Raw genomic sequence first — 26,111 nt, 5'->3', positions numbered from 1 at the left:
TAACAAAACGATATCAATCTGACACCTTTCTCCTCATTAGCTTACCAATAACCGTTATAATGCACAAGTAATGGGAATAACTATGATATTGTATGGGGAAAATTACCAAATCTACAATAACTTTTGAACTGTAGGTTTTAAAGTATTGATTGTTGTACCATTTCGTTAAGAATGAAATTGACCATATTATTGTATTTTAATTAAAATAAATCTAATCATTTTTGTAAAAATCAGATTTTCATTTATTTCCAGGTTTGTAAATAGGGAGAAATTATTTTAAAAGAATTTAGTGGAAAACGAAATACAAAATTATTATTTTTACTACTGTGCAAAGCGAGTTGCTTTAAGAAAGCACAATCTAAAATTACGGTTCGACTGCGATACATGCGCACAATTAACTTTTGTGGTCACCTTACTTTTTTGTGTTATTATCTTATATTTTAATATAATTTGGACATTTTAAAATCATATAGAGCGGTTATAGTGCTTGCCTTTAAGTCTGAATATTACCGGTTCGATTCCGAGCAGTATTTATGTGTTATGTACCCTTTTGCCATTGGACTGTCAACTGTCAAATAATGGTTCTATCAAACAAAATGTCGTCTTTATATAGTTACCAAGACCATGGTTTGAACTGTTCTATTAAAACAAGTAAAACATGCCAATAGCGTAGAACACAATAACAGACAAGTAAAACATGCCAATAGCGTAGAAAACATTAACAAACAAGTAAAACATCCCAATAGCGTAGACAACAACAAACAAGTAAAACATGCCAATAGCGTAGAAAACAATAACAGACAAGTAAAACATCCCAATAGCGTACAAAACAACAAACAAGTAAAACATGCCAATAGCGTAGAAAACAATAACAGACAAGTAAAACATACCAATAGCATAGAAAACATTAACAAACAAGTAAAACATACCAATAGCGTAGAACAAAATAACTGACAAGTAAAACATGTCAATAGCGTAAAAAACAATAACAGACAAGTAAAACATGCCAATAGCGTAGAAAACATTAACAAACAAGTAAAACGTCCCAATAGCGTAGAAAACAACAAACAAGTAAAACATGCCAATAGCGTAGAAACTATTAACAAACAAGTAAAACACGCCAATAGCGTAGAAACTATTAACAAACAAGTAAAACATGCTAATAGCGTAGAACACATTGACAAACAAGTAACACATGTCAATAGCATAGAAAACAATAACAAAAAAGTAAAACATGCCAATAGCGTAGAAAACATTAACATGCAAGTAGGATGCCAATAGCGTAAAAAAACATTAACAAACAAGTAACACATGCCAATAGCGTAGAAAACATTTATAAATTAACAAATTTATATATTTTTAAAACCGAACCCACACAAGACGTTACGAGGTATAAAAAGTACAAGGGATTCACAGAAACAAAATGTGTATTGTTTAGTAAATAATGCGTTTTTACTACCAATAACTGATCTCGTAACATAACGGTTTACATAATTAACCAAAGAAGGAATAAATCAAACAGGAAACACATAAAGCGTTATATGGTCCTGACGTGCTAAATGACATCGTTACGCAAAACTTGTTCTTTACATTTGATTGGTTTACGTAAATAAATGACAGAAGAACGTTATTAAGCGTGCTTTGAGGAGCAATTCTCGGATCTAATATTTGCAACTGCGACTTTGATAATAAATTGATTGCATACACGGGTAAATTGCATGTCAACTTTGCACTTATTGTTGTTGACATTGATCATATAACAGTTTTGTAGTTGGGTTCATTCGTTGTGATGCCTATCAGGCACATGATAACTCTTCTTTAACATAGTAGTTGTTGGATCCACTGCTCGATTAACAGTTGGAGGTCGCCGGTTCTATCATGAGAAAAGTCAGTAGCTTTTAAATGGTTCGAATCTGGAGTCAGTTGTCCCTAAACATATGGCCTTTTGTTTTATAAGTGGACTAAAGAAACTGCTCAGTTATAGCAACAAGATACACAAATCGACCACTCCATTCTAAACCCTGCAATCATATTTATTTTAAAATACGAATCAAAATATTCGTCGCTGTCTTACAAACGTGATTGAATTAATTGATTTAAAAATTATATACTTTTGCACAAATTACGACTCACATTTGTAGTGTTTGATGAATAATTTCACTGTAGTTATATATTTTGAACAAATAAAAAACAATAAATTTTTCATTTAATAAAAACTGATATTGGTGGCCCAAGAGTGAACAAGAGATTCAAACTAAAGTAAAGAGGAAAAGCGTGTTTTATCAAGAGCAAATTATTTCTGTTCTGGGAACGTAAGCTGTTTCTGACGTACTCCAATAGCTGGAATCAGCTTTTAAAAAACTACGCTGTGTTTATCACAAAACCCGCCGTAATCCGCGTGCGTTTCGGGGAAATCGCTTGCGGCAAAACTTTGTCTTTTCAACAAATAAATTTCATAAAAACTACAATTTCACATTTCTACAGAGCGTTGAGACTGAATGATTTCAGAGTAGGAGTATACAAGTACCGATGGATAAATTTCAGAGAGGGGAATAACATTTTATTTAGAGAGAAATTGAAAATAGATTCGTAGTAATGTACAGATTTCGAAGGACCAGAGTGGTAATATTTTGAGAAAGAGTGATATTTAAAGAATATATGAAAGGGAAAAAATGAAGACACTTTTTGGGTTACAAGAGAAAAAGACAATGATTTATTTACTTTTTGAACAACATATGTATCTCTTATGCTCTCCAATATAACATTGGAGAATAATTTAATTTGATTAAGAGCACATGTTGCAAGGAAAAAAACATTTAAGTAATCAATGGACTCAATGATACATACATAAAAAATATACATAAAATATACATGAAATATACATAAAATAGAAACATTAAATTGAAGTTTATTGAACAGATACTGGCATTTATTTGATATAATTCCAAATCAATGTATCCACCTTATAGTTCAGATGAAGAACACTTTAATGGATGTTTATGTTTTTAATGCTATTTCTATGAATTTATAAGCAAAAATTGAAGTGCACGGTGTAAAATTTACGCGAAATATGCCAAAGATTTATCAAATGATCAGAAGTTTATTTTTAATATCTTAGCCATTGATTTTAAGGGCGTACTTACCTGGATTTGTCACCCCAATTGTAGATAGCGAGCTGGTCTAGTGAGAGAGCGTGGGGCCTCAGAGCCCAAGGTCGCGGGTTCGAGTCTAGTTAATCACCAATGAATTTTATCAAGTGATCATGACACGGCCCTCTATGACTTGCCTTAAGTAATGTAGAACCCTACGTCATCGGAGGTGAAGGTGAGAGATAAAAATCATACTTATTGTCATGACTTATATGCAATATTAGCCATGTTTATTTTCAGTAACTATTGCGTATTAAGTAACTGTTTTCTCTTCTTTACTGATCTATTTGTTGGAACTTACAAATGAAACAAACAACAAATTGGCCTTAGATTTAACAAGTGAATAATAGTTCAGTCAGCACTATCACATAGTCATATTCAATAGTTAAATACATCTCCTAGATTCATAACCCACTTCTCTACAGCTGTTAAACCTTAGGGATCCACTAGAGCAGTTTTCAAATTGTAGTATTTGCCCTAAAATATGAGAAAAAATTAGTCGACATAAGCGCACTCTAACGACACCAAAAACGAAACACGCATAAAACAGACTTCCGATTTTATATCAATGAGAATTATTATTTTTATTAGCAAAGACAAATGACCGGTAAACCTCGAGAACGTTGCTCTCTTGTCTTTATTTCCACCTAAAAATGAAATATACAAAACAATGTTACTCAATATAATGTGAGGTTGCCTTGCAGTATATAATTAAACCATCTTTGCAACAAAGCAGTCATCACGATCTGATAGTTCTTGAGAGTAGATAATTGTTCTCCTTGTAACAATATTTGCAGGGGATGATATAAAGACAGTAAGGGTTGGTTCTAGGAAAACTGTAATAACTCCTATCTCCCACGCAAAACACAATAAGGATTGGTGAAGGAAAAGATATTACAATATGTCACATTTCTGGAACTTCTATTACTTCTCCCAATCTTGTGAGAGAATTTAGTTACTGAGTTAATGTTATTTAATATTATTTTATATTCAATTTGAATAGACAAAAATTGATTTTTTATCATTAGATCTGAAGCCTGGTTTTCAAGTAATAATAGTGTTGAGTGCTCTGTCAACGTTTTTTGTTCTCTTATTTTACAATAAATGTTATTATTTTTACTTTTTACCAGAACAAAAACAATAATTTACAGATTAATAGATTATGGTTACTGTAAGTTGATAAAATAACAAGAAACCAATAGACAACAACAAATACCCCAAAATCGGAAAGATTTTGTCTAAAATTGTCTTAATTTTATCTATAAGGATGACAAATGTATGACGAAATGTATTTGATCCGCCGTTTTGTGAATGAACAGGCATCTATAAATAATGTGATTTTATGATTTAGACTTTGCTAAAAACTAGGACATATTTCTTTACATTAACACAACACCTTTTTAGATAGAAAATGACAATCTAGTTTTAATAACTATATTTACAATACTTGAGCTGTAGACAATTCTTAAATAGTTGCATGAATATTTTAACTCTACTTGGAGTTAAAACTCTTACAAATAAGTGTAAACAATGATAACCAATTTGTAATCTCCAATTATTAAGTCTTTTATATTATTTTTGAACGCCAGAAATGTAACTGGAAATTATGTTTCGTATTTTAGGCAAATAGAAACACACTGATGAACTAATTTCACCCTTAAAATATTTTAATACTGTCTTACCAAGAAAATTAAGCTTAAAATGTAATGCGTTTGTGATTAAACAACAAGGAAATGTAATTAAACGATATTTCCTTCGTGGAAATGTTAATAAACGTAGATTTGGAACTCAAATGGAATTTAACTTCGTAGAAACTCAATCCATTAGGGACAACTGGATTAATAAACAGTTTTAGTAGGATAATATCTCAGGAATCGAACGATTTTGTAAAGATTTACTGATTTCTAGGTATTATGATTTGTTTGTAATATTGATCATTTGTTAGTTATTGCATCAAATATTTTACTTGTTTAGTTGCCTTTAAAACTTAAGTAGAACGCTCTATGCACCAGTATATAGTGACTGAAAACACTATTTTTATAGATGTTTCTAATGTTGATGTTAGAAATTCAGGTCTATTTGTACAGAACTATTTTCTATTGCAATGCTGATAGTTTAAGGAGACAAATTAATCTTTTCTACAGTTACAGTTGCGCCCACCTAAAAATTACAATTATAAAACAGGACGGAAGAAAGTTTTTACCGCGCACGCCAAAAAATATTTTTTTATGGCTTTACAATGCCAAAGCAGCAGCAGTGAAACGCCTGCAGTTTGTTCGTATGCAATCTAAACGCAGTATCACTATTGCCGTCTCCTCATTGAAGGCGCTAGCCACCGGCTCTGGGTGACCTTGCGCTCTTGAATGCAATGATTTACGTGACTTCTGTTTCTAAGAGTTGAATTTCATTCATATTGAAATAAAAAAGTTCCACTTTAAACAAGACGGAAATTTTGCACTCTGAAAAATGCGTTTTAAAAGTTAACTACTTACGAAATCATTACAACTATCAAGGACAGTAATGATTTTTAGCATCAATAACGATCTATAGAAGCATTACTCAAGATTTACTTTAACTAACTTATTAGATTTTTAAAGTTATTATAAATGCTAATTTTGGTTTAATATCTCTCGTGATTTTTTATTTTTTATTAAAGAACTCAACCGATTGAAATAGATACAAATTGTACAACCTTTAAAAATGCTACATTGAGATGACAGCTTTGTTCCTGACTAAGAGTCCTTAGAGGCTAGCGGCCATCTTGGAATAATTTCAAATCGCTAAAGATTATATTTATCATCCCAAAATATATTGTTTATATAAAAAAAAGTTATCCCAGGGCACTTTGAGATAATATTTTTTTGTGTTTATGTGACTTTTTCCAAGGGAGTCCATAGAGGCTAACGGTCATCTTGGATTTGCTCATCATAAGAGCAATCTTAATGTTGTTCATTACAAACAGCAGCTGAATTATTTACCATCTCAAAATGTTTGATCAAATACCAAAGTGATTGCAATTTAAATATCTAGGGCACTGTGAGATTAGATTGTCTTTATAGCTTTATGTTTAGTGAGTTAAACGTGTAGGCTCCAAGGACTCCTAACTGTTTTTGCCAGGACCATTTAATATCAGACTAATGACTAAGGACTTCGGGAGGATAAATTCAATATACAGTGACACGATTTTACAACAGTTTCGTTGTATTTACTTGGCAATAAAGAATTTCATCGTAAGGAGCCAAAAGTGATAAAATATCGTCGATCATCGCTCATATTTTGTTGAATTTAAGCTTGTGTCAAACTGCTACAGTTGCAAATACTGCTATCGACCTACGTGATAAATGTAAAATTTAATCATCTTATAAACCCCACACAACATTTAATATTTGACAGCTCGACAGTAAAAATCCATTCAGATACATATGATGTGGTTTAAGTGCAGAATGCTTTCATGTCATTTTGTTAGTCATTCCAAGAATATTTGTTTCAATACATCAGTCAATTGGCAAAACGTCACATATATTTGCCTCAATCAATAAATTATTTCACTTGGTTCAGAGAATAAAGGAGGAAATGTGTGTTGATATTGTCAAGTTTCTTCCTTGACTATATTAGAACTGCAGAGCTTAACCTTCTAGAAGAACGATTTCCTTACTTGGATAGAATTCAATTTAGTTCATGTTCCTATAATACTCGAATGTCAAACAATAAACTTTATATTAAGTTCTGAGACAGTTTGACAGCTATCTTGTCAATTGTAGTGTATCAGCTGGTGTTTTATTGTCGCATGTTTTTTTTTTATTGTTGATATGTCTGGAGTTCAGTTGTTTGTTTACTCAAGTTCAAACCCATCAATTTTACTAATTATGTCCTATACAGTTTTTTTATGTATACTACAGTTGTAAAATACAGTTTATTTAATAAGAATATAAACCACAACACTAAATAAATTAAAACTAGAGATGAAACATATTTTTTTATTCTATGTAGCTTTTTCAGTTGTCACATTTATAGATCAGATTGATACAGATGTGAAATATGTATGTTCTGTAAAGTGCTACTTGAAATTTCCAATTTATTTATTTTCATTTTACAAACTTCGATTTCCATTAAAAGAAACTACATACAAACTACTTTATATGACTTGAGTTTTTATATCAAGCATACAGCGTGAAGAACATTAACAAACTACAAACTTAGTACGAAAATAAGAATAAACTTGCATTGATTTTATCCTTAGACGTATAGCTTGAGCTGTAAATTCATGATTTAAGATTTGTAGCTACAATTAATTAATCAAATATTGTTTAAATTAAGATTTCTATCCAATTTCATCATGGAGAGCTCGTTTTGACAATGGCCTATCGGAAAAATGTGTTTCTCTAAAAAAAATAAAGGATTCAAAGCAATATAAAAAAACTGTTCATCCTAAGCACGTCAATAATAAACAAGTAAGTAAAGTGTAGCCTACATAAGTTGTTGTTATGTGCATTTGACAGCCTCAGTCATCATACAATTGAAATACCTTAAACACTATTTGTATTTATAAAAAGATTTATGGTTTTGCGTACAATATATGTCAGTATTGTAATGAAAAACGTGTTATCTATACATTGCATCGCCACTGTGCTGAAGAGCGCCTGCAAAACGTTCAATGCTATCTTGTTATACACCTGTGTATGTACTATTGCCTTTCGATAGTTGAAGGTGTCACATGTTACACAAATACAGCTCTACTAAAAACGTATCCCAACCTTATTTTATTTCTAATGAATAACCTATATCACCATCTAAGTAACTAATATAATTTTGGTATTTAAGCAATGTTTATTCCGATTAAATAAACAGTTGAACAAAATTACTATACAACTTAAATCAAATAAGGATTTATTTGTCAACCATTTCGTATGTTCCTTGTAAAAAGTGCTAACTATGCAGCTAATTCTTATTAAAGTACAAAATTATCATTGGAATTAACAACAGTTTTACAAAATAGTCCCACTCGATTTATTGTGTTTGTACTGTATAGCTGACTATACAATGTACCAGTTTACACAAGCCTCAGAATCGTTTTGTTCCAATGCTAACAATAATGGAAGGTATTTATTAAATTTTCTAGGAAAACCGTTGCAATATTCGACTCAGTGGAGCGAATGGATTGACATTTATTGGGAATCGAGAACACGATTTGAATACGCAATACTCTTGTTCACTATATTCAATTCAAGTGAAGCAATATATTTTATTTGTGGAGTAGCATGGAAATTTGATAAAAATCGTATGTTATTATTACGCGATTTAAGCATTTTTTAAATGGGGTAGCGGATTTTTATCCCCCTGGAATTTTACCCGCTGGGCAAACGTGACGTTACAAACCAGGGGGTAAAATTCCGGCCGCGAACTTTTGAGTTTCGCGACATCAGCTCGATGGATTAAACGTGGAATTAAACATATATTTTCACGGTTGTGAATTTAATCAGAACACATCAAATTATAAAAAAATAGAGTGTACGGCCCGGATTTTTACCCCCGGAATTTTACCCCCTGGTGAGATATATAAATTAGTGAGAATGATTAATTATCTTCATTCTGTTTTAATTTAATAGTAAACATTTTATTATTAAGTAGCCTATCTTAATTTATTGGTACCGGTAACATCAACTAATCGAACAGGTTTTTAATTTTAATATTGAAATTCGAGTATCAGGATTTGATCTTTGAAGCCAACTGTTGATTAATATGACGTATAAACAAACATCAGAATGATAATTGATTCGAGATTTCTTTAACGATTTATTATACAACCGTGGTAAAACAATGTTTTCGTTTGTATTGTAACACTAACAAAATATGCGAAAGTTTCTTTTTATGATTAAAAAGATAGATAATTTAAATCCAAATCAAATGAGACCTTGTTTGTTAAACTCGGATGACAAACAACTACCAGTTTGTTCGGTTACGCAATTTATTAGGACTTAACTTAGCAGTATGGTAGTCCTTTTAAATTGCGTAACCGAATTTGGAAGTCACCTGGTTGGTGTTTCCAAGTTTGCAATTCGATCAGCTGTTTCATTGTTGTAACAGCTGATTTGCCATGATTGTATGGTTAGGTTGTCACGCCCAAACTTCCTGTGATTTTCGCAACTTTCAAACGGTTGCGTTCGTGGTTTGTGGTTTTAAAACTTTAACAGTTTGTGGTTTACAGTTCTTAACAGTAGCTTTGTATTATAGTCTAGTTGTTGAGAGTGACTTCAGTGCTATTATTTGATGGCGTATTTCAGCCTTCGCCCTTATCCGTTAGTGTTGGGGTATTATTCGGTAAATATATTAATTATCTCACGTTTTTAAGTGTTATTTTGATAATACAGTAGAGCATGTTTTTGGTTGTATAGCCTAAAAGGTTTTGTAATTCGTAAAATATTTTCATTTTGGTAATTAATCAAGAAGCTGAAGCCGCTAAAGATAAAATCGACGATATTTGTTGGTGTTTATTGATAATCAGGTAGATCTTGTTTATTATTGTTTGAATAAAACGATTGATGAATGCGAAAGGAAATAAAATAATTATAAGTTAAATATTTTACTAGCTATTTAAAACGTAAAATAGTTGTAATTGTTGTATTTTAGATTAGTTCTCATTGTGCTTGAGTACCAAATTATAGATTCAACCTAAACTAAATATGTCGGATCTCCATTATTTTGTCAGTTAACCGATAATAATGCCAACTTTATATAGTAACAAGACTATGGTTTGGACTGTCCTCTTGCAACGAACGAAATAATTACGCAAATAAACACAAAATAAACAAACAAAAAAGTATATACGTTCTATAGATTAATACAATGTTTTAACTGTACCATCCGTCTCCCAACGGTTGGCTATGTTTGCGAACCTGTTCAGAACAGTACCGTGTAAACGATGACTTCGAGTTTTTCTTCTCAACTCCCGATTTTCCGTACGGTTACGCTTCAATAACCCGGTCCTGACGTGTCGTCTACACCTCTCGCAAGTGTGAACTTTGAACATACAGTATGGTATGATTTCAAAACTTATACAATTTCCTAATGTTTATAATAGGCCTACTACTCTTTTCTGTCGTAACCTTTAATCCAAGGCAACTCTTATCGTAATTTTGTAAACAATCAATTTTGTAAATTACAAAATCACCAGCATTACATGTTCCAGTGTTTAAATTATGACAGTCTTTGAAGATGTTTTTAAAATAATTCACAATTCGCGATGATCAAAATTGTTCCCAATTTGGGTTCATATTAGGATGGTTTTTTCATGCCAACGACTGGGACGGTGGCGTCGTCCTGTAATCCAGCTACTGTACTAGGAGGTCACGAATTGTGGACATTTATAGGCATGCACTGTGGATGCGATACTCCCTGGTGTGGATTAACGTCAGCACTAGTGAGTACTACGACTATCCGCAGTACTATCTTGATAATTAGACAAAACGCAAAAATGTGGTTCGGATCCCACTATAAACTGTATATTAGTTGCCATTAGCTCTATGGGCTAACAGCTGTGTCTGTGTCTATGGAATATGTCGGTCTTAGTCACTAACAAGACTACAAGATCGCGCCACTCATCCTACACTCAACTCCATTCATACTTGGGTTAAAATACATGCTTGGTTTATGTGTGTACCATCTGTACCTTTCTCAGCGACTGTATAATCATCCTGAATGCTTTATTCTGGAAGTACCTTAAATTTCACCAAGAATTATATGGAAACTCACTTTCTAAATAGGATATTTTTTATTCAAATGACACCAAAGTAAATAAGGAAAGCTAAAATTCCTAAACCAAGCCTTTAGACCGGTGTTACTGTTTTTGTCTATGTGTACCTACTTCTTCAAGCGCCCTTTTCTATACCAATACGCTAACTTACAAAATAGTGTTAGCGAGAATAAAGGTGACAAGGTTAGCTAACTGAATAACATCTAATTGAAAGAAACATTTTTCTTACCCGAGGAATATCTGATTGCGAATAATAAATCCCAAGAACTTCTAAAAGACACTTTCAAAGGATGCAAACTCACTGAACCACCAACCACAGATTCTTTTTGTTCGGAAAAGTCAACCATGATGTGGGTGTAAGGACCATTCTTCACCGGAAGGACTGTAGCTGTAGACCGGAAGTGTAGGCATTGTTGCGTCACAACAATTAACAATGTGCGAGGATGCGTTTCGTCTGTGGAGATACCGTTTATGCCAGTGACTCAGGTGCTTCCGTGGGTGCTATACGGTTTGTACGTCCGTGGAAAACTGGATGAAAACGTCTTTGAGTTTGTTGGTTAGTGAAGTTTTTGAACGTGATGGAGAGAATCGGTATATTCACCAGTGTTTAGCAACAAGTGAAGTGATATGATGTTGCTAAATCCGCGAAGTTTGTTGGTTGAAAAGTGTTTCAAAGATGAGTGAAACCAGAGTATGGAGATTTTGTGAAATTTGCACCGTCAGTTGTTTATTTTGTGTATCACGTTTGAAATGGACTAAGGGGGATTTAGGTGTTAGGATAGTAGTTATAAATGTGCTCAGTCTCATTTCGAATACATAATAGATGAAGGAGTCATACAAGCTTAACAAATAATAGATTTCATATGATTATCCAATAACAATTTTCATTAATGTTTACTCACTCGTTTTTGTTCAGGTTCTTTCACTCTTAGTGTATTTTAAACACGTAAAACCTCTAAAAATTAAACTATGTAGTAAAATAGAGGAAATTTACTTAACCCCAAAAGATGTAGCAACGATCACTACCCGAAAAAATTAACACCCTAAAAACCACCACCATAAAGAAATGTCCACTCATCAAGTCACTCCTGGCTGAAATGGACTTATCCCTAGAACTCTCCCATTTCTGGGCACCCAGCACTCCCCTCCCGCCCGAGAAGCCCAGAAGGTTCCGTCTCCGTAGGGGATGGAGTGAACTGGGAGTCGTCAGGGGAAGATACAACGTCAACACCAGTGAATCACCTCCTCCCGGGTGTAGGGTTGGGTTGGCATCACTGTGTACGGGGAGAAGAAGAAGCAAGACTGAGGGATCAGCTGATCTCAAGGCCAAGTCGAGGTTTAGGACGCGATCGTCCCCGGAGACCCCGGTGTATAAGGTGACCGCTTCCCTTGTGACGGACCATGGACAGACCAACACTGTGGTCATGGTCACCCAGAGACCGAGAAGTATCGCGGGATACGACGAGACTTCGCTGCAACTTAGACCGGTCAGTTCCACAGTTGTAAAAGATTTAGAATGTACATATTCTAGTGTCAAACGATCCTTTGAAATTGGTTAGTCCTGTTTCGCACTCGAGTACATCATCAGGCCACAAAACGTTAAATTCCATTATCCATCGGAATCGAGGTTTAAAAGGTTTTCGTTGGTGGTTGATTATGTCAAAGTGTGCTGGTATCAAGTATTTAGTTTTTTATACTTTTGGAACTACCTTCTTGGAACGATCGCCATAAATAAAAGAATATTAACGAGGTTACTTCTGCAGAAGAGTCTCAATACACAATGTTCAATGGACTGTTGGTTAAAAGTTTGGATACATTGGAAACTGTAGTTGACACTCATATTTGGACCAGCTGTGGCTAGATTTTTACTATCATAGAACCTAGTTGAATCAGATTCTCATAGAGTCATAGAGAAATTGTTGTTTTCCATGTTCAATCCAATGACAAACTATTACCATATTTCGTTCTATCAAACGAGCCATTTCACTGTTGTATTTTATTTTACAAATAATCATGTTTGACCGACAACAAAACAACACTGGACACCAAACACAACATTAGATGTTACGGTGGCAATAGGAGGTCTATATTTTGAAGTCGATAAATCTATATACATAACACTTTCAGCGCAAAGTACGGTTTTCATACGTGTTGATGCGGAAAGATCGGGATGCAATTTCCTTGATAACAGTTCTATTCAGAATGCAATCATAGAGCCGATTGCAATTGCAACGGTAAATGAAATGAAATTGAGTCGTCTGCAATGCAATTTCGTGTACTCAGCTGCAGTGTAATGCATAGCGGTTTTAAGTATAAATTCACTGGTACTTTCCTGTTACAGGGAACATTCATTATTATCGATCTGATTTCTTTCGATATATCGATATTTTTGTTTTCCTTTACGATCCATACCTTCTGTTTTTATATCTTCAAACACATTTAAATTACAAATTGACAACTAATCTTGTTTAGGCAAATCATAAATAAGTAAAACTGTTCTAAACTAACCTAACATAACCAACCAAACTTGCTGGGTTTGCTGTATCATTTAAAAATTTCGTTTGATAACAGAAAAGGCATGTGAGTAATATGAAACGGAATTTGGAAATTTTACAGCAAGTTTGGTTGGTTAGGTAAGGTTAGTTTAGAACATTTTCATTTCAATATAACGAGAGGTCGTCCAGTGGTCGAAACTCGACCAAAAATATGTAATGTAAACTTACTCACTTCTCTATTTTCACCCCACACTGTAAATAAAACATGTGATTGGATTTTCTTCCATTTGTTTTGATTTTCTGTTTATATTTCGTTGTTATTTCGTCACCAGCATGGCAACGCATAAGATCCATGTTATTTTTTTCAAATTTTTAAACTCATTTTTTGTGCTTATCTTTGAGCCTATTTAAATTTATAAAGGGATTCTGCACACCTACAGGAAAATAGCTTTCTAGCGGTATGCGTAGATTTACCCCACGATGCACACGAGCTGAGAAAAAAGGTTTTAAAGAAACATGCTTGCCTATTAATATATAGATAGATAGATATTTTTAAATTGTTTGTTGATACTGATCAATATTTACTTATCGTAGTTGTCAGCTGACATCTCGTTCATTATCGGATCAAAAATAGAATATCGATGTATCGGAAAGAAATCATCGATAATAATGAATGTTCCTTTAACAGGAAAGTACCAATTCACTGATGTTAGTACACATTCAAAAGTTAAAGTTGTTGCTAGTTTCAGGATGAAAAAGTATCGTAGATTGCAAACCAAAAAAACAGTGCCGAGTACAAAACTATAAACATCGATCACTACATACTTGTTTTGAACGTATTTTAAACAGAAATTTAACCAACTAAAGCCTCTTAGAATCGGGTGGCAATATAATGGAAACCATTAGCCTATGGAATTATCACGTGGCTTTATCAATTGGCGATTGTTAGGATTTGAATCCAGGCCCGAATGATATCAGCACCGTGATATTTCACACCAATATATTACTCCAACTTCAGAATATGCTCGTCTTGCTGTTGTATGCATCTCTAGGGGTAATCAAATCAATCCAAGTAAACCCTTTAGCCTTACTATTAACATTTCTAGCCATAAAAATCTTGTTCGGTCTATTTAAGGACATTACTAAGTGGATGTTTCGTTAGCATAATCGCAGACTTGAAAGTTCAAGTCTCTAATATAGTTATAATGCTAACCATCGGTATTAGACGGGTATGCCTATTCGTCGTAATTATCTAGAGAGTATGTGCAGAGAAAGGTAACGCTTTTTATAGAAAGTTTATGGATCTTCCGACACTGGCCGTAGTCCACAAGTACTTTCTCTGGCTGACCATGGGAAAAGAACAAAGATACGAGATTAAATGCAAATATAGTGAATGGGATTGGTATCGAAATGTCTCTTCTGTAGTCTGTATGATGGGACCTGTCTCCCGACCCTTCATCCACCAGAGACTGGCAGTCAGGAGACAGGTTTTGTCATACATAGTAGTAAATAGTTGTGGTGAGACAACTATACAAATAAAAGTGAGTGTAAAGATATAACTGTTATACTACTAAGAAAGAATTTAAGGAAAGGCAAACATCTTACTTGATATATTGTAGCAGCATTTCAGGACCAACTTACATTATTTTGATCACTTCGAAGACTTCTTACAAATTGTAGATATCATCATTGAGTTTGGATGGTGAAGTGGACATCAACCGGCTAAAAAAAACAGCATCTAGAGCCAATAATTAGTTACAAGCTTACTTCCTAGGTTAAAAATCCAGTCAATCTCAAAACCTAATGTTTCAAAAGGTAACCTCCACAAAAGCGTTTATTTGTCTTGAAGATTCCAATTGTGGCAGAATACGTCCAGTTGGGTCTCAACGTAATACAATTATTACTTTTTAAAAAGGTAAATTTGTTTCATGCATTATTTAATTTCTTACTTATCACTCGTGTTTCAGGGAGAGCTGGTATGGTTCGATCCAGGAGTCGGTCATGCACTGCCGGGAGAGGTCTTGGAGTATCACAAACCTGCGCAGGTGCTCACAGTGCAAGCTGTCATAGCTGGGAAGGTAAGGCTCAAATTCCTTTCTGTTCAAGTGTATTATGAGTTTATTTGACGCCACTGGTCCAGCCTAACAATGGAGGGAACAATGATATTCATATACTTTACTTGGTTGTTAAGCTGACGGGGTTCTACGTGGAGTATTCCAAAAGAATCTTTGGTACCCGTAAAGCACTTGCTCTCTTTCCTCTTCAGACAGGTCTTTCTTTTAATGTAAATCACTCTCATCAGACCATATTACCAGACATCTTTCAAGGTCTTTTTACGGGACCCTCGAAATCCTCAGATTCCTAAGATCCTGTGTGGGCTTCTTTCGGAGAAAAGTCCTTCTCAAGAATATTCCCTCTTCAGAGGGAGTCAAATGCCTTTTTGAAAAACTCTTTTTCTCAGAAGGACCCTTCTTTCAAGATTCTAAAAATCCTACGACTCTTGACGTTATACCGAGGAAGGTCATTGTTGTTATTAAGAAATTGTGAGTCCATCTTTAGGAGAAATTGACTTCATAGTCCAACATTTTACGATTTAGTTTGGTCTCTAGACACACCAAAAATCCTGAAGTAGTACATTATAAAAAACTAGAGTATCACAACTGCCTTAACTTCGATTAAAGTTTTTGAAAATTGGGTTCTTTGACGTGACGTGATCTTAAAATTTCATTGAGTTTAGGCAGTTGGCTTTTGAAGACTGCCGCTCCTCAAAGGCATTCTCTCCTCCAGGCCACAAGAAAGTTTGGCTGAAGAGAGCCCTCGGAATCTCCAGTAGCTTCAGTTTACCACGACATGAACTAGTTACCACATGACTCCTCTATAACACACAGTGTAGTTCTAATTTCGCGCCTCATCGCACACGCACAATGTCCAGCTGATCACTTCCACTGTTATCACTAGTGTTATCCGTAGTGAGGAATCAGCTGATAGTGACAGCACTAACGGTACGAGGGATTCATGTGGGCAAGCGAAGTGTGCAAAGTGGTATACACGATGTACAAGTTGCTCATGACTCAAGTCTAAAAAATTGTTTGAACTTTCGATCCGCCCATTTTCAGAAGGTTAACACCTCAATGGGTCAAAATTTCACTTGCAAGACTTTTTTCTGGGAAAGAAAGAGTACCCGAAGAAAATGCTTCGTACATTTTGAGATCCAAAAGTGGAGGCAACAACTGACAACGATCCAATCCCGACCCTTGTCAATATTATATACACATTACCTAATCATACTCAACCCCAGATTGTCATGAATCGTTTTATAAATTGTCGCATTGAAATTGTTTGAATTTTTTAATGTCAAAAATATACATTTTACAGTATAAGTTCTCATTACCAACTTTTAACTTCTTGATGCACTGCTCTAGCCCAACGATATAAACAACTCGGTAGTTCTTTACATCGTTCCTCTAGCCTAACCCATTTTTTTCAGACCCATCTTACATGAAAACTATTTAACAGCGCATCTGAGCGCTCTGATGCATGATTCCCAGTGACCCAAATAATGGCGAACCGGCTGCAATTATGAACCTGGGTGTTTAACCGTTCAGAACCCTTGCCGGATAGTTGCAATAACTGTGCTGATATCCGGTAACTGAATCATCCGATGGAGGAAACGTTCGATATCGATTGGCGAAGAACCGGGTCATGGTTTGGCACGGGAATATTGGCAAGAGAGATTGCTTTTGTACAAGATTCTAAACATACCATGCTCGATAGAATTTTTGTTTGAAAGTTTGATTGAATAAATCCCTATCATGTGGGCCAGGTTTTAATAATTTTATTCGCAAATAGAACATAGTTTATAGTTGAATAAGCCAATAAGCCTCTCGTAGAATATGCTACTCTTGAATGAATATTGAAATTTTATCTCCTAATTTTCCAAAGAAACATAGACATAAAAGATGCCAAATTTTAGTAGATGTTCTAGTTTTTTGTTTGTTACATAAAGTTACTGTATTGTGTCAGACGGAATAGGATTATTTTAGCAACACACTCTTAGCAGACTCCTCGGTAGGTCTTCCGAGTTAAAACCATTTGGTTAAAACCATTTGGAAACATTAAATTTATCGTTCTTATCATTAGCTACACCTTTCTCTTTAATCAAGCACAATATATTCACCTCAAAGTAAGAAGTATTCTGCTATAGTGGATCCCTTGGGACAGTAAACGCTATTTACACGGTAGTTACGCTTGAATGGTCCAGCGAGTACATCCCTAGGTGTCCAGCTGACACGTACATTCTACATTCTATACGTACATTCTACAGTGGATGGCTTTCCCCTGTTATTCCGCCACATAGGACACTCACACGCGGTCGGACGTCGTCATGGTTGATCCATTCAGGATTCTGGAGCAGTAAGGAGACCGGGATGTAGAGAACTAGAACGTCCTGCGGTGGTATTTTCACGATCGTTCTTATGTAATAAGGATATCCAATTGTTAAGTCTATGTTGACTGTTAAATTAGATGAATATCCTACTCGAAAACATGTTATTGCACATAATAAAATTATCCTAATGTCCGTGATGAAACTAAAATCCGACTCGAATGACCAAAACCATACGAAGTAATGGCAACGCGTGTATTAGTGTAATGTTAACATATTTACACGTTTCTGAGGATAATTTTTATTGCTGGGCTTCGGTACCTCTATGAGAGACTCTGTACAGAGGGATTTGAATTTCACGTGCTCTGACCACAGACTTTATTTTCCAAAAGTCACCCTTAAGTTTGGAATAAATGCTTCTCCAGTTTTGGCGAGCAGAAACTTTGCTTAATTGCATTCGAATCGCCAAAGGCTAATATCATTTAGATTTTAAATCATTTTAAAACGTTTAAATATTAGTTTTGACCTTTTAAATGTATGTTTAAATATCTTGATAACCACAGAAAACGTACTATTGATAACTCACCGGAGCATTATCACATTATAAAAGCGTTGAAACGCAAATAAAGTCGTCAAATTAAAGTTGAACTGCGAGATAGATCAACGCACTCTCGCTTCTACCACAAATGATGTCCGCGAGGTGTACAGAATTTATGACCTTGTCGTTGTAGGTAGCACTGCTTCTGTAGGTTGAAACTCGCTAATCACTGTTACGTGGGATTCACTTTCGACCCGTGTGAAAAATTCTACATGAAATATTTCATTTTCGACGCGATTTTTGAGGTTTGTTTTGAAACCATCCATACACAAGAGCATTTTACTGATGATAGGGGGGAAAATTAACATTGAGTATTAGAGATCCTTCATTCTATTGATATCCTGTGCAATAGGAAGAGTTTCTCATTGCATAAACAACATTATTAAAGTATATTTTCAACTCCACAACCTTCACTAAAGAAATCCAGCATGTACACATTGCCGATCCTCTGATTATTAATAATAAGCCGTGGAACCTAAACATGTCTACGTAGCATTTAGAGAGGCTTGAGTCAAAATTCGACCATTTTTGATCGTTTTCACGCCAAACATCTATTCGCGAGAATCATCCGAAGAAATCGTTACTCTACACCGATTATTCCGCACCCGATTCCGGAAATAACCCGGTCAGATTCGATTATTTGCGCCACAACCTGGCGCAAGTTTTGTAATACATGTTCTTGAACATCGTCGCGTGATGATGAGTACCCAGAGGTCGACGACTCTGAGAAGGCGGACAACACCGCCCTCCAGCCCCAGGCCTCTGGGAGCGCGAAATGTAACAGTCTCCGTGCACCGAGAGACACCGTGTGTGGTAGCAGAGTAGTGAATTACAGGAGATTCTAGTAATATTTGGTACAAAAGACATGGCTTGAAAGTATCCGGCACAAAGGACCAATCGTAAAAGATCCTGCTCGAAGGACCAACATTGAAATATCCTGCACGAAGGACCAATCATAAAATATCAAGTACAGAGGGTCAATTTGAAAATATACAAGATGGATGAGCAATATTCAATACCTGGCATGACGTGACGAACCATCGCTAAAGGCCATTTAAAATAAAATAAAATCAGTCGTTTTGGCTAGATCGATCAACCCCTCTTATAGAGGGTTCTGTCATACTATTATAATCTGCATGGGGTTTCAATGTTTTCATAACGAGTAAGACACGGAAAATCCATCACCCAAGTAGGTGATTAGATATTCAAAAAGTTATTTCTGTTGGGGAAGATTGTAGTTAAGAGCTATTTATGTGTTAGTACAGAAACATAACTCCTTAAAAATAGTACTCTCCGAATTTGAGAGTAATTAAAATTGTAAGTGTTCAATAGGAAATGTATTACTGGCGAACCACAATAATTGCAATTCTTACGTACCACTCGTCAGTAATTATTGATGCAAACATTTCTTAACTTACTCGTTCACCAAGTGCAACATTATTCCCTATTAAAAACCATACTAATACCTATTAGTTCAAAATGGTGGGGATATATAATTTACATTTCACTCCAAAACTCTACACATCACCAGCCTAATTTAAACCACTCCGCCGGTTTAATCCAACTTAAATCGCCTCAGTTGTTACTCCCATCAGCAAAACTGTTTGCATCCATCAAAATTAGCGATACACGGTTTCCCGTTAAATTTCAACGGTCGTTCTAATTATAGTTGAGATGCGAAGGGAACACATAACTGGACGGGGCGTCCTCAATTGGATAATTGTTGCAGGTAGAAACTTGTCTTCGATCAGCTGATTTCAAATTTTCATAACTGGGCTAAACAGCTGATGGGTTATTTGTATTGAAAGGCTTCACCACTATTATCTGGCCTTGGAGTTTCGATATTAAGTGTCGGTTGGCAAATATTCAATCAAGGAAATTCTAGACTACGAAATCGGAATGATAGGGCCTCGTACAGACTTTCTGTGACAGCTAATGTAGCTTCTTTTAAGGTAAAGTGGCGTTAATGGTTGTGTGTATGTACTTATGTATTTACACTTCTCATAAAATTGTGTGTTTCATGCAATGCTTTATGATGATGGTGAATAAATCTTTATGATGTGAACATTCACATGAAGAAATCTTTGTTTTCAGGATTCTTGATATTCACATTATTTGTACACCAGTGGTGGTACATTTCGCGTTATCTTGCGTTTTATTTTCATAAAAACACAAGTTTGAAAATTAGAAATCTGCAATCAACTAAGGAAATAAAACTTCTATACTAACCTGGCAAACTTGTATAAAGTTTACTTTGGCTCATAGATACAGTTTTTTTTTTTAACCGGAGTCTTTTGCGGTGCGAATTCGACATACTGTACAACTATCTATTTGTACAAAAGTTAATTTATAAAAAAATATAAAACACGTTTAAATAGATTGACCTAGAAGGAAACAATATAGGCCTAAGGTAAGAAACACAAAGATTTGTTTATGAAAGTAAAAGATATGTTTAAGATAATATTTTAATAGAAATGTTAAGATGGTGTATTAAGTTTTTACAGTTGTTTACGACGTTAACTTGGCTTGTGATATGGTTTGTTAAATTATCTGTTGTAGATGTACTTACATCTCAAACAGTCAACTCTGTATTTGACAGCTTAATCATCCTGAAAGGTTCTTAGTTAAAACGGTTGTTTGAAAATAACAATACTCTTCTTTGTACATTTATTTTTCGATTTCAGTGTTACATTATGTGAGGGACAAAAGTCATTTTAAACACTGAATACAATTTAATCAAGAAAAGTTATTGAGTTAACCGCTTTGTCGTTGTTAGAACGGACTTATCTGACTCGATGCAGAGTATTTTTCGTGGAAGTAATAATGAATTTTGAGCAGCATTTCAAAAGTTCTCCCAGGGGATTTATTCTTGGTATTGTAAATTTTTATCTTTATAGATATCTTTGTAAGAAAATCTTTTTGTGTTCATGAAGATACATAAATTATTTTGAAGATTTCTTAGCCATTTTCTGAAATAGCTGCTAATTTGAAAAATTTTTGTTGGAATTCAAGTTATTTACAACATTTCAATACAGTTTACAAGGTGTAGCAGATCAACGTTTTCTTATTTTTCATTCGGACAAAATGTTGTACAATGTAACATCTTGAAAAAAAAATCTGGGTCAAAAGTCTTAAAATTGTGTTTAAAATGTTAAAGTTTCACTAATTAGAGTATTAGTCTAGGCATATTAGAAAAGTTAGCAGAAAGTTTAGGTACAGTCCTAATCATCACTTTTCTTTATGTTTTTTGGGTCGCTGAACACGAATATGAGGTTTGCTGACAGATATTGTGCCCGGAACATTGGTTATTTTGTGAAAACCCTTAAAATTTGGGCACTTTTTTTTGGTTTTTCGGGCAAATCTCGGTAAGTATGGGTTTTTGAGAAAATCCTGCTTTGTAAAATTAAAGATGACAAAATTTACTACAAGTTTCCTACATAATGTTTGTTTCTACGACGAACCGTTTCGCCACTAGAGCACACTAAAAAAGGCCAGAAGTACAAAAAATTAAAAACATTGCTAAATGCTGCCGTTTTACATTAGGTTTCCATGGAAACAACCCATGTTACGATAATTTTAACTATTTATTCACGATAACAAACTGAAACACACTTAAAATACCCCTGCCACAGCAAACCTGCATACTAAGCGAATTTCCATTTCCCTGATTGGATTTACACTAAAATGTATCCTTAGAATGTATCCTTAAAATATCACATTTATTCCCTATTTAAATAAAAGTTTAACGAGTACTTAGGTTTGCTGCAACAGGGAGGGTAAAAAGGTGTTTTTTGTAAAATGTAATAATTTGGTATGAAATGAATGCATTTTCCAAATTTGATAAGAATAACATTGGCATTTCAAATTTACAGGTTTTTGGAATTTTCACCGTAACCATTAGGCGCATAACAACGCTTTAATATACTAATTTATTTGTTTTTTAAGCTCTACAAAATGGTATTGAAAGAAATCGCTAAATTGTAAGTTTATAGGGTCAAAAATGGGAAAAACCAAATTTTAACCCATAAAACCCCCCATAAATCCCTGTTCCCATAGTCCGATCATGCTGGTTCGCGAACTCGTTCGAATAGACGTAGGTTTACACGTTTGTCCCAATTTTCATCAAAATCGGTTGATTTTTGTCGAGTTCTCGCCCTAATGGACACATATATGAATTTGAACGGATGGTGTTTTTGGTCTCTAGGGACCTCAAAACGAAAAAGTAAATCGGTCCCGGGTCCAGGTCTTACCATGAGTAATACGGTAATAGCTTATTCCCTATAGGGGAAATTCACCAATAAACTAACTAAAAAATAGTGTGTCTTCTGACCACAAAACTCAACCTGAAAGAAATACCCGTCTTTTAGGATTAAATTGTGGAAAATGGAGACAATCTTTCTTTTTATAATGTTAATAACCTCATGAATAGGTTGGTTGGTAGGATCATGTAATTCACTCTCTTCGGGTTGAAGGTTGGCATTCCATCCAATTTTTTTTTATGGGCCCAAGATGAGAGAAAACACATCTTCCACATCCTCATTTGCTTCTAAGGCTTCCTCAAGGGTAAGAAACTGAGGACCAAGTTTATCTTTGAATATTCTCAGCTGCCTACAGTTTTCTTCTTTATAGCAAGGCAAGGAGTGATGAGTATGTTGTCGATTAAGCTTTTCTTGGTTGATGCTTGGTTTTTTATGGTTGAAAGGTTGATGCTCTGGCCATAACTTGTGTGTAGTAGGAAACCACCATCAATAACATACTGCACTTGACCATGGAAGTGCTTGTTTTCAATGGGGACAGGGGCCTTAGGCCTTTAAAGATTTGATTTGGTTATTTGTGCAAACCGTTATTATCAAACAACGAGAAAGAGTATGGACCCAGTTCGTAGGACAAGAAGTGTTTTAGTTCTTCATCAGAATTCTTAGCGATGCTGATACGTTGAAACAATGTGTTGGGGGTATACAGGTAAGAATCCTCTACTTTCATCACGTTATTCACTATGGCAAGGGGCTGGACACGGTCTACTCGTCTGAATTTGACGTTACCCAAGTTAAAAGTTATCTACAACTACAACTCTTTTAATGTATTTCATCCTTTTTTCTCAATCACTATAGCAGTCAACCCTGTGACCAGCAACATCCCTGTGCTGAGAAAATAAATGGGGGATTTGTGGGAACGGGAAATGTTCCAGCAGTCAGTCATACATCTTGGCATAGATTTATCAAGTGTGTTTCAGTTCATTATCATGAATAAATAGTTCTAATTATCGTAACATGGGTTGTTTCCATGGAAACCCAATGTAAAACCTTTGTAAAACGGTTAGGGTTTATTTTCATTTTTTGTTTTGCCCAGCATGATCGGACTATGGAAACAGGGATTCATGGGGGGTTTTATGGGGTAAAAATTGGGTTTTCCTATTTTTTACCCTATAAACTTAAAACTTAGCGATTTCTTTCCATACCATTTTGTAGAGCTTAAAAAAACAAATAATTTAGTATATTAAAGCGTTGTTACGCGCCTAATGGTTACGGAGAAAATTCCAAAAATCTGTAAATTTAAAATGCTCATGTTATTCTTATGGAGACTAAGTAAACTGTTGTAGTTTGCTTGTTTATGAATATACTAGCTGTTGTACCCGTGCTTTGCAACGGGAAGAGGACACAAAATAGAAACATTTTAATCTTTACATCTGTTGCATACAATAATTATACATCCGCCAACGCTTTTTAGAAACAAAATTCAACTTTTATGGCCTTAATAGTAACGTTTGAGTTAAGACTTTTAAATCTGGTAAAAAACACCTTTTTACCCTCCCTGTTGCAGCAAACCTAAGTACTCGTTAAACTTTTATTTAAATAGGGAATAAACGTGATATTTCTAAGGATACATTTTAGTGTAAATCCAATCAGGGAAATGGAAATTCGCTTAGTCTGCAGGTTTGCTGTGGCGGGGGTATTTTTAAGTGTTTTTCAGTTTGTTATCATGAATAAATAGTTAAAATTATCGTAACATGGGTTGTTTCCATGGAAACCTAAAACGGCAGCATTTACCAATGTTTTTAATTTTTTGTACTTCTGGCCTTTTTTAGTGTGCTCTAGTGGCGAAACGGTTCGTCGTAGAAACAAACATTATATAGGAAATTTGTAGTAAATTTTGTCATCTTTAATTTTACAAAACAGGATTTTCTCAAAAACCCATACTTACCGAGATTTGCCCGAAAAACCAAAAAAAGTGCCCAAATTTTAAGGTTTTTAACAAAATAACCAATGTTCCGGGCAAAATATCTGTCAGCAAACCTCATATTCGCGTTCAGCGACCCAAAAAACATAATGAAAAGTGGTGATTAGGACTGTACCTAAACTTTCCGCTAACTGCAACTTATATTCCTAATATGCCTAGCCTATATGCATTTCAATTACACTTCTTGATTCTAAAATACCTGGTTATGTCCAATCCATATGACGTAAGGATGGTTAGAGGATTGACACCCTGAATGTGTTACCCTGAGAATTTAGTTGCATTTAGTATAGCCTGGATTTACATGAAACCTTTGACTATAAACAATGTGTGGTTTCCCAATCAGTCGACAGATTGGTGACAATAAGGAAACCAGTAACGATATAAACATTAACCTGGGATGACAAATGATTTTACATGCACAAGTGTGGGATGAAAGGGATTTTCATCGGGAAACGTGGGATAACTACATAGTCTTGTTGGTCAGGTGCGACCAGGCGTCCCCCAAGGTAGCGTTTTTGTTCCACTTCCATTTTGTCGTAGCGGTCGCGGTCGCGTGCGATCGCACAAATACTCTCTTGATTGGAATAACTGAAACTCCTCATTTCCGTTGCCAGAGTAGGGTATGAGGACAAGTTGGCTCATTCGGAATCGTGTATTTCCAAAATCTTGTTTACTCTTCAGGAAAGTGAACGATTTAAAATTTGACCATTCATGAAATGTTTATCCATTTTCTTTATACTTTGACAGTTTCTAATGTATGTACTATGTTCTACATTATATTTGACTGAAAGTTCGTGTTTTAACGTTATTTTAAATAAACACAACTAATAGGTTAACGCGAGTGTTAAGAGAACCATACGTTGTTAAATTCATGTTAAAATCCAATAATTGAACTTTAGATGACGTATGAATGAATGATGTAGTTTTTCAACTAAAATGGGGGGGGGGGTATTTTGGAGGTTCTAGGTTATTAAAAATTTCCCTGATGTAATGGTCAACTGTACAATTGTAAGGTTCAGATCCATTATAATGGTGGATCTTCAGGTTCAGATTATTTACTTTCAAAACCTATATTGACGAGGTTGGAATTTAGAACTTACGTCTGATCGTCCTCTTTTTAGATTTGAACTAACTGACTTCAATGAGTTAAGGTACTTCATACCCATTGGCCATTACACGGGTTATAGTGGATACCTATTTAATGCATCTGAAAACTGTGGAATTAAGAAAGAATGATCAATTCAAAAAATAAAAAAATGACTGTAGTGATCAAGAATAATATAGCGGGATAATTTTAACTCACTAAGACGTTGTTAGGGGTTTGAAATAGGTATTCACAACTAAATCGACAAAATTCAATTGCTCTCAGGCTGAAACCTAATCAAACAAACAAACTAGTAGACTTTCCGTACAGAAAGGTTAGGCAAGCTCCCACGTCCTCATAAATTCAATGGCGAATAATAAAATATTCTATCTGAGCTTACATCAATTCCTACGA

The 26,111-nt window shown here is 34.7% G+C and overlaps 1 protein-coding gene across 2 annotated transcripts in view; it reads left to right on the top strand.

The window, feature by feature from the left end:
• The window catches only part of LOC128999648 (unconventional myosin-XV-like), a 143,382-nt gene that overhangs the window by 18,416 nt on the left and 98,855 nt on the right, over nt 1-26,111 (top strand). For both annotated transcript variants that reach the window (XM_054426261.1, XM_054426260.1), the window contains exon 3: nt 15,362-15,472. In XM_054426261.1, coding sequence (XP_054282236.1) covers nt 15,362-15,472 — 111 coding nt within the window. The remainder of the gene's footprint in view (nt 1-15,361; nt 15,473-26,111) is intronic.

This window comes from Macrosteles quadrilineatus, unplaced genomic scaffold, assembly GCF_028750875.1.
Source record: "Macrosteles quadrilineatus isolate MER2022 unplaced genomic scaffold, UCM_ALF_1.0 Scaffold_8__2_contigs__length_117827958, whole genome shotgun sequence".
NCBI lineage: Eukaryota > Metazoa > Arthropoda > Insecta > Hemiptera > Cicadellidae > Macrosteles > Macrosteles quadrilineatus.
This window is presented reverse-complemented; position numbering and strand designations above follow the sequence as displayed.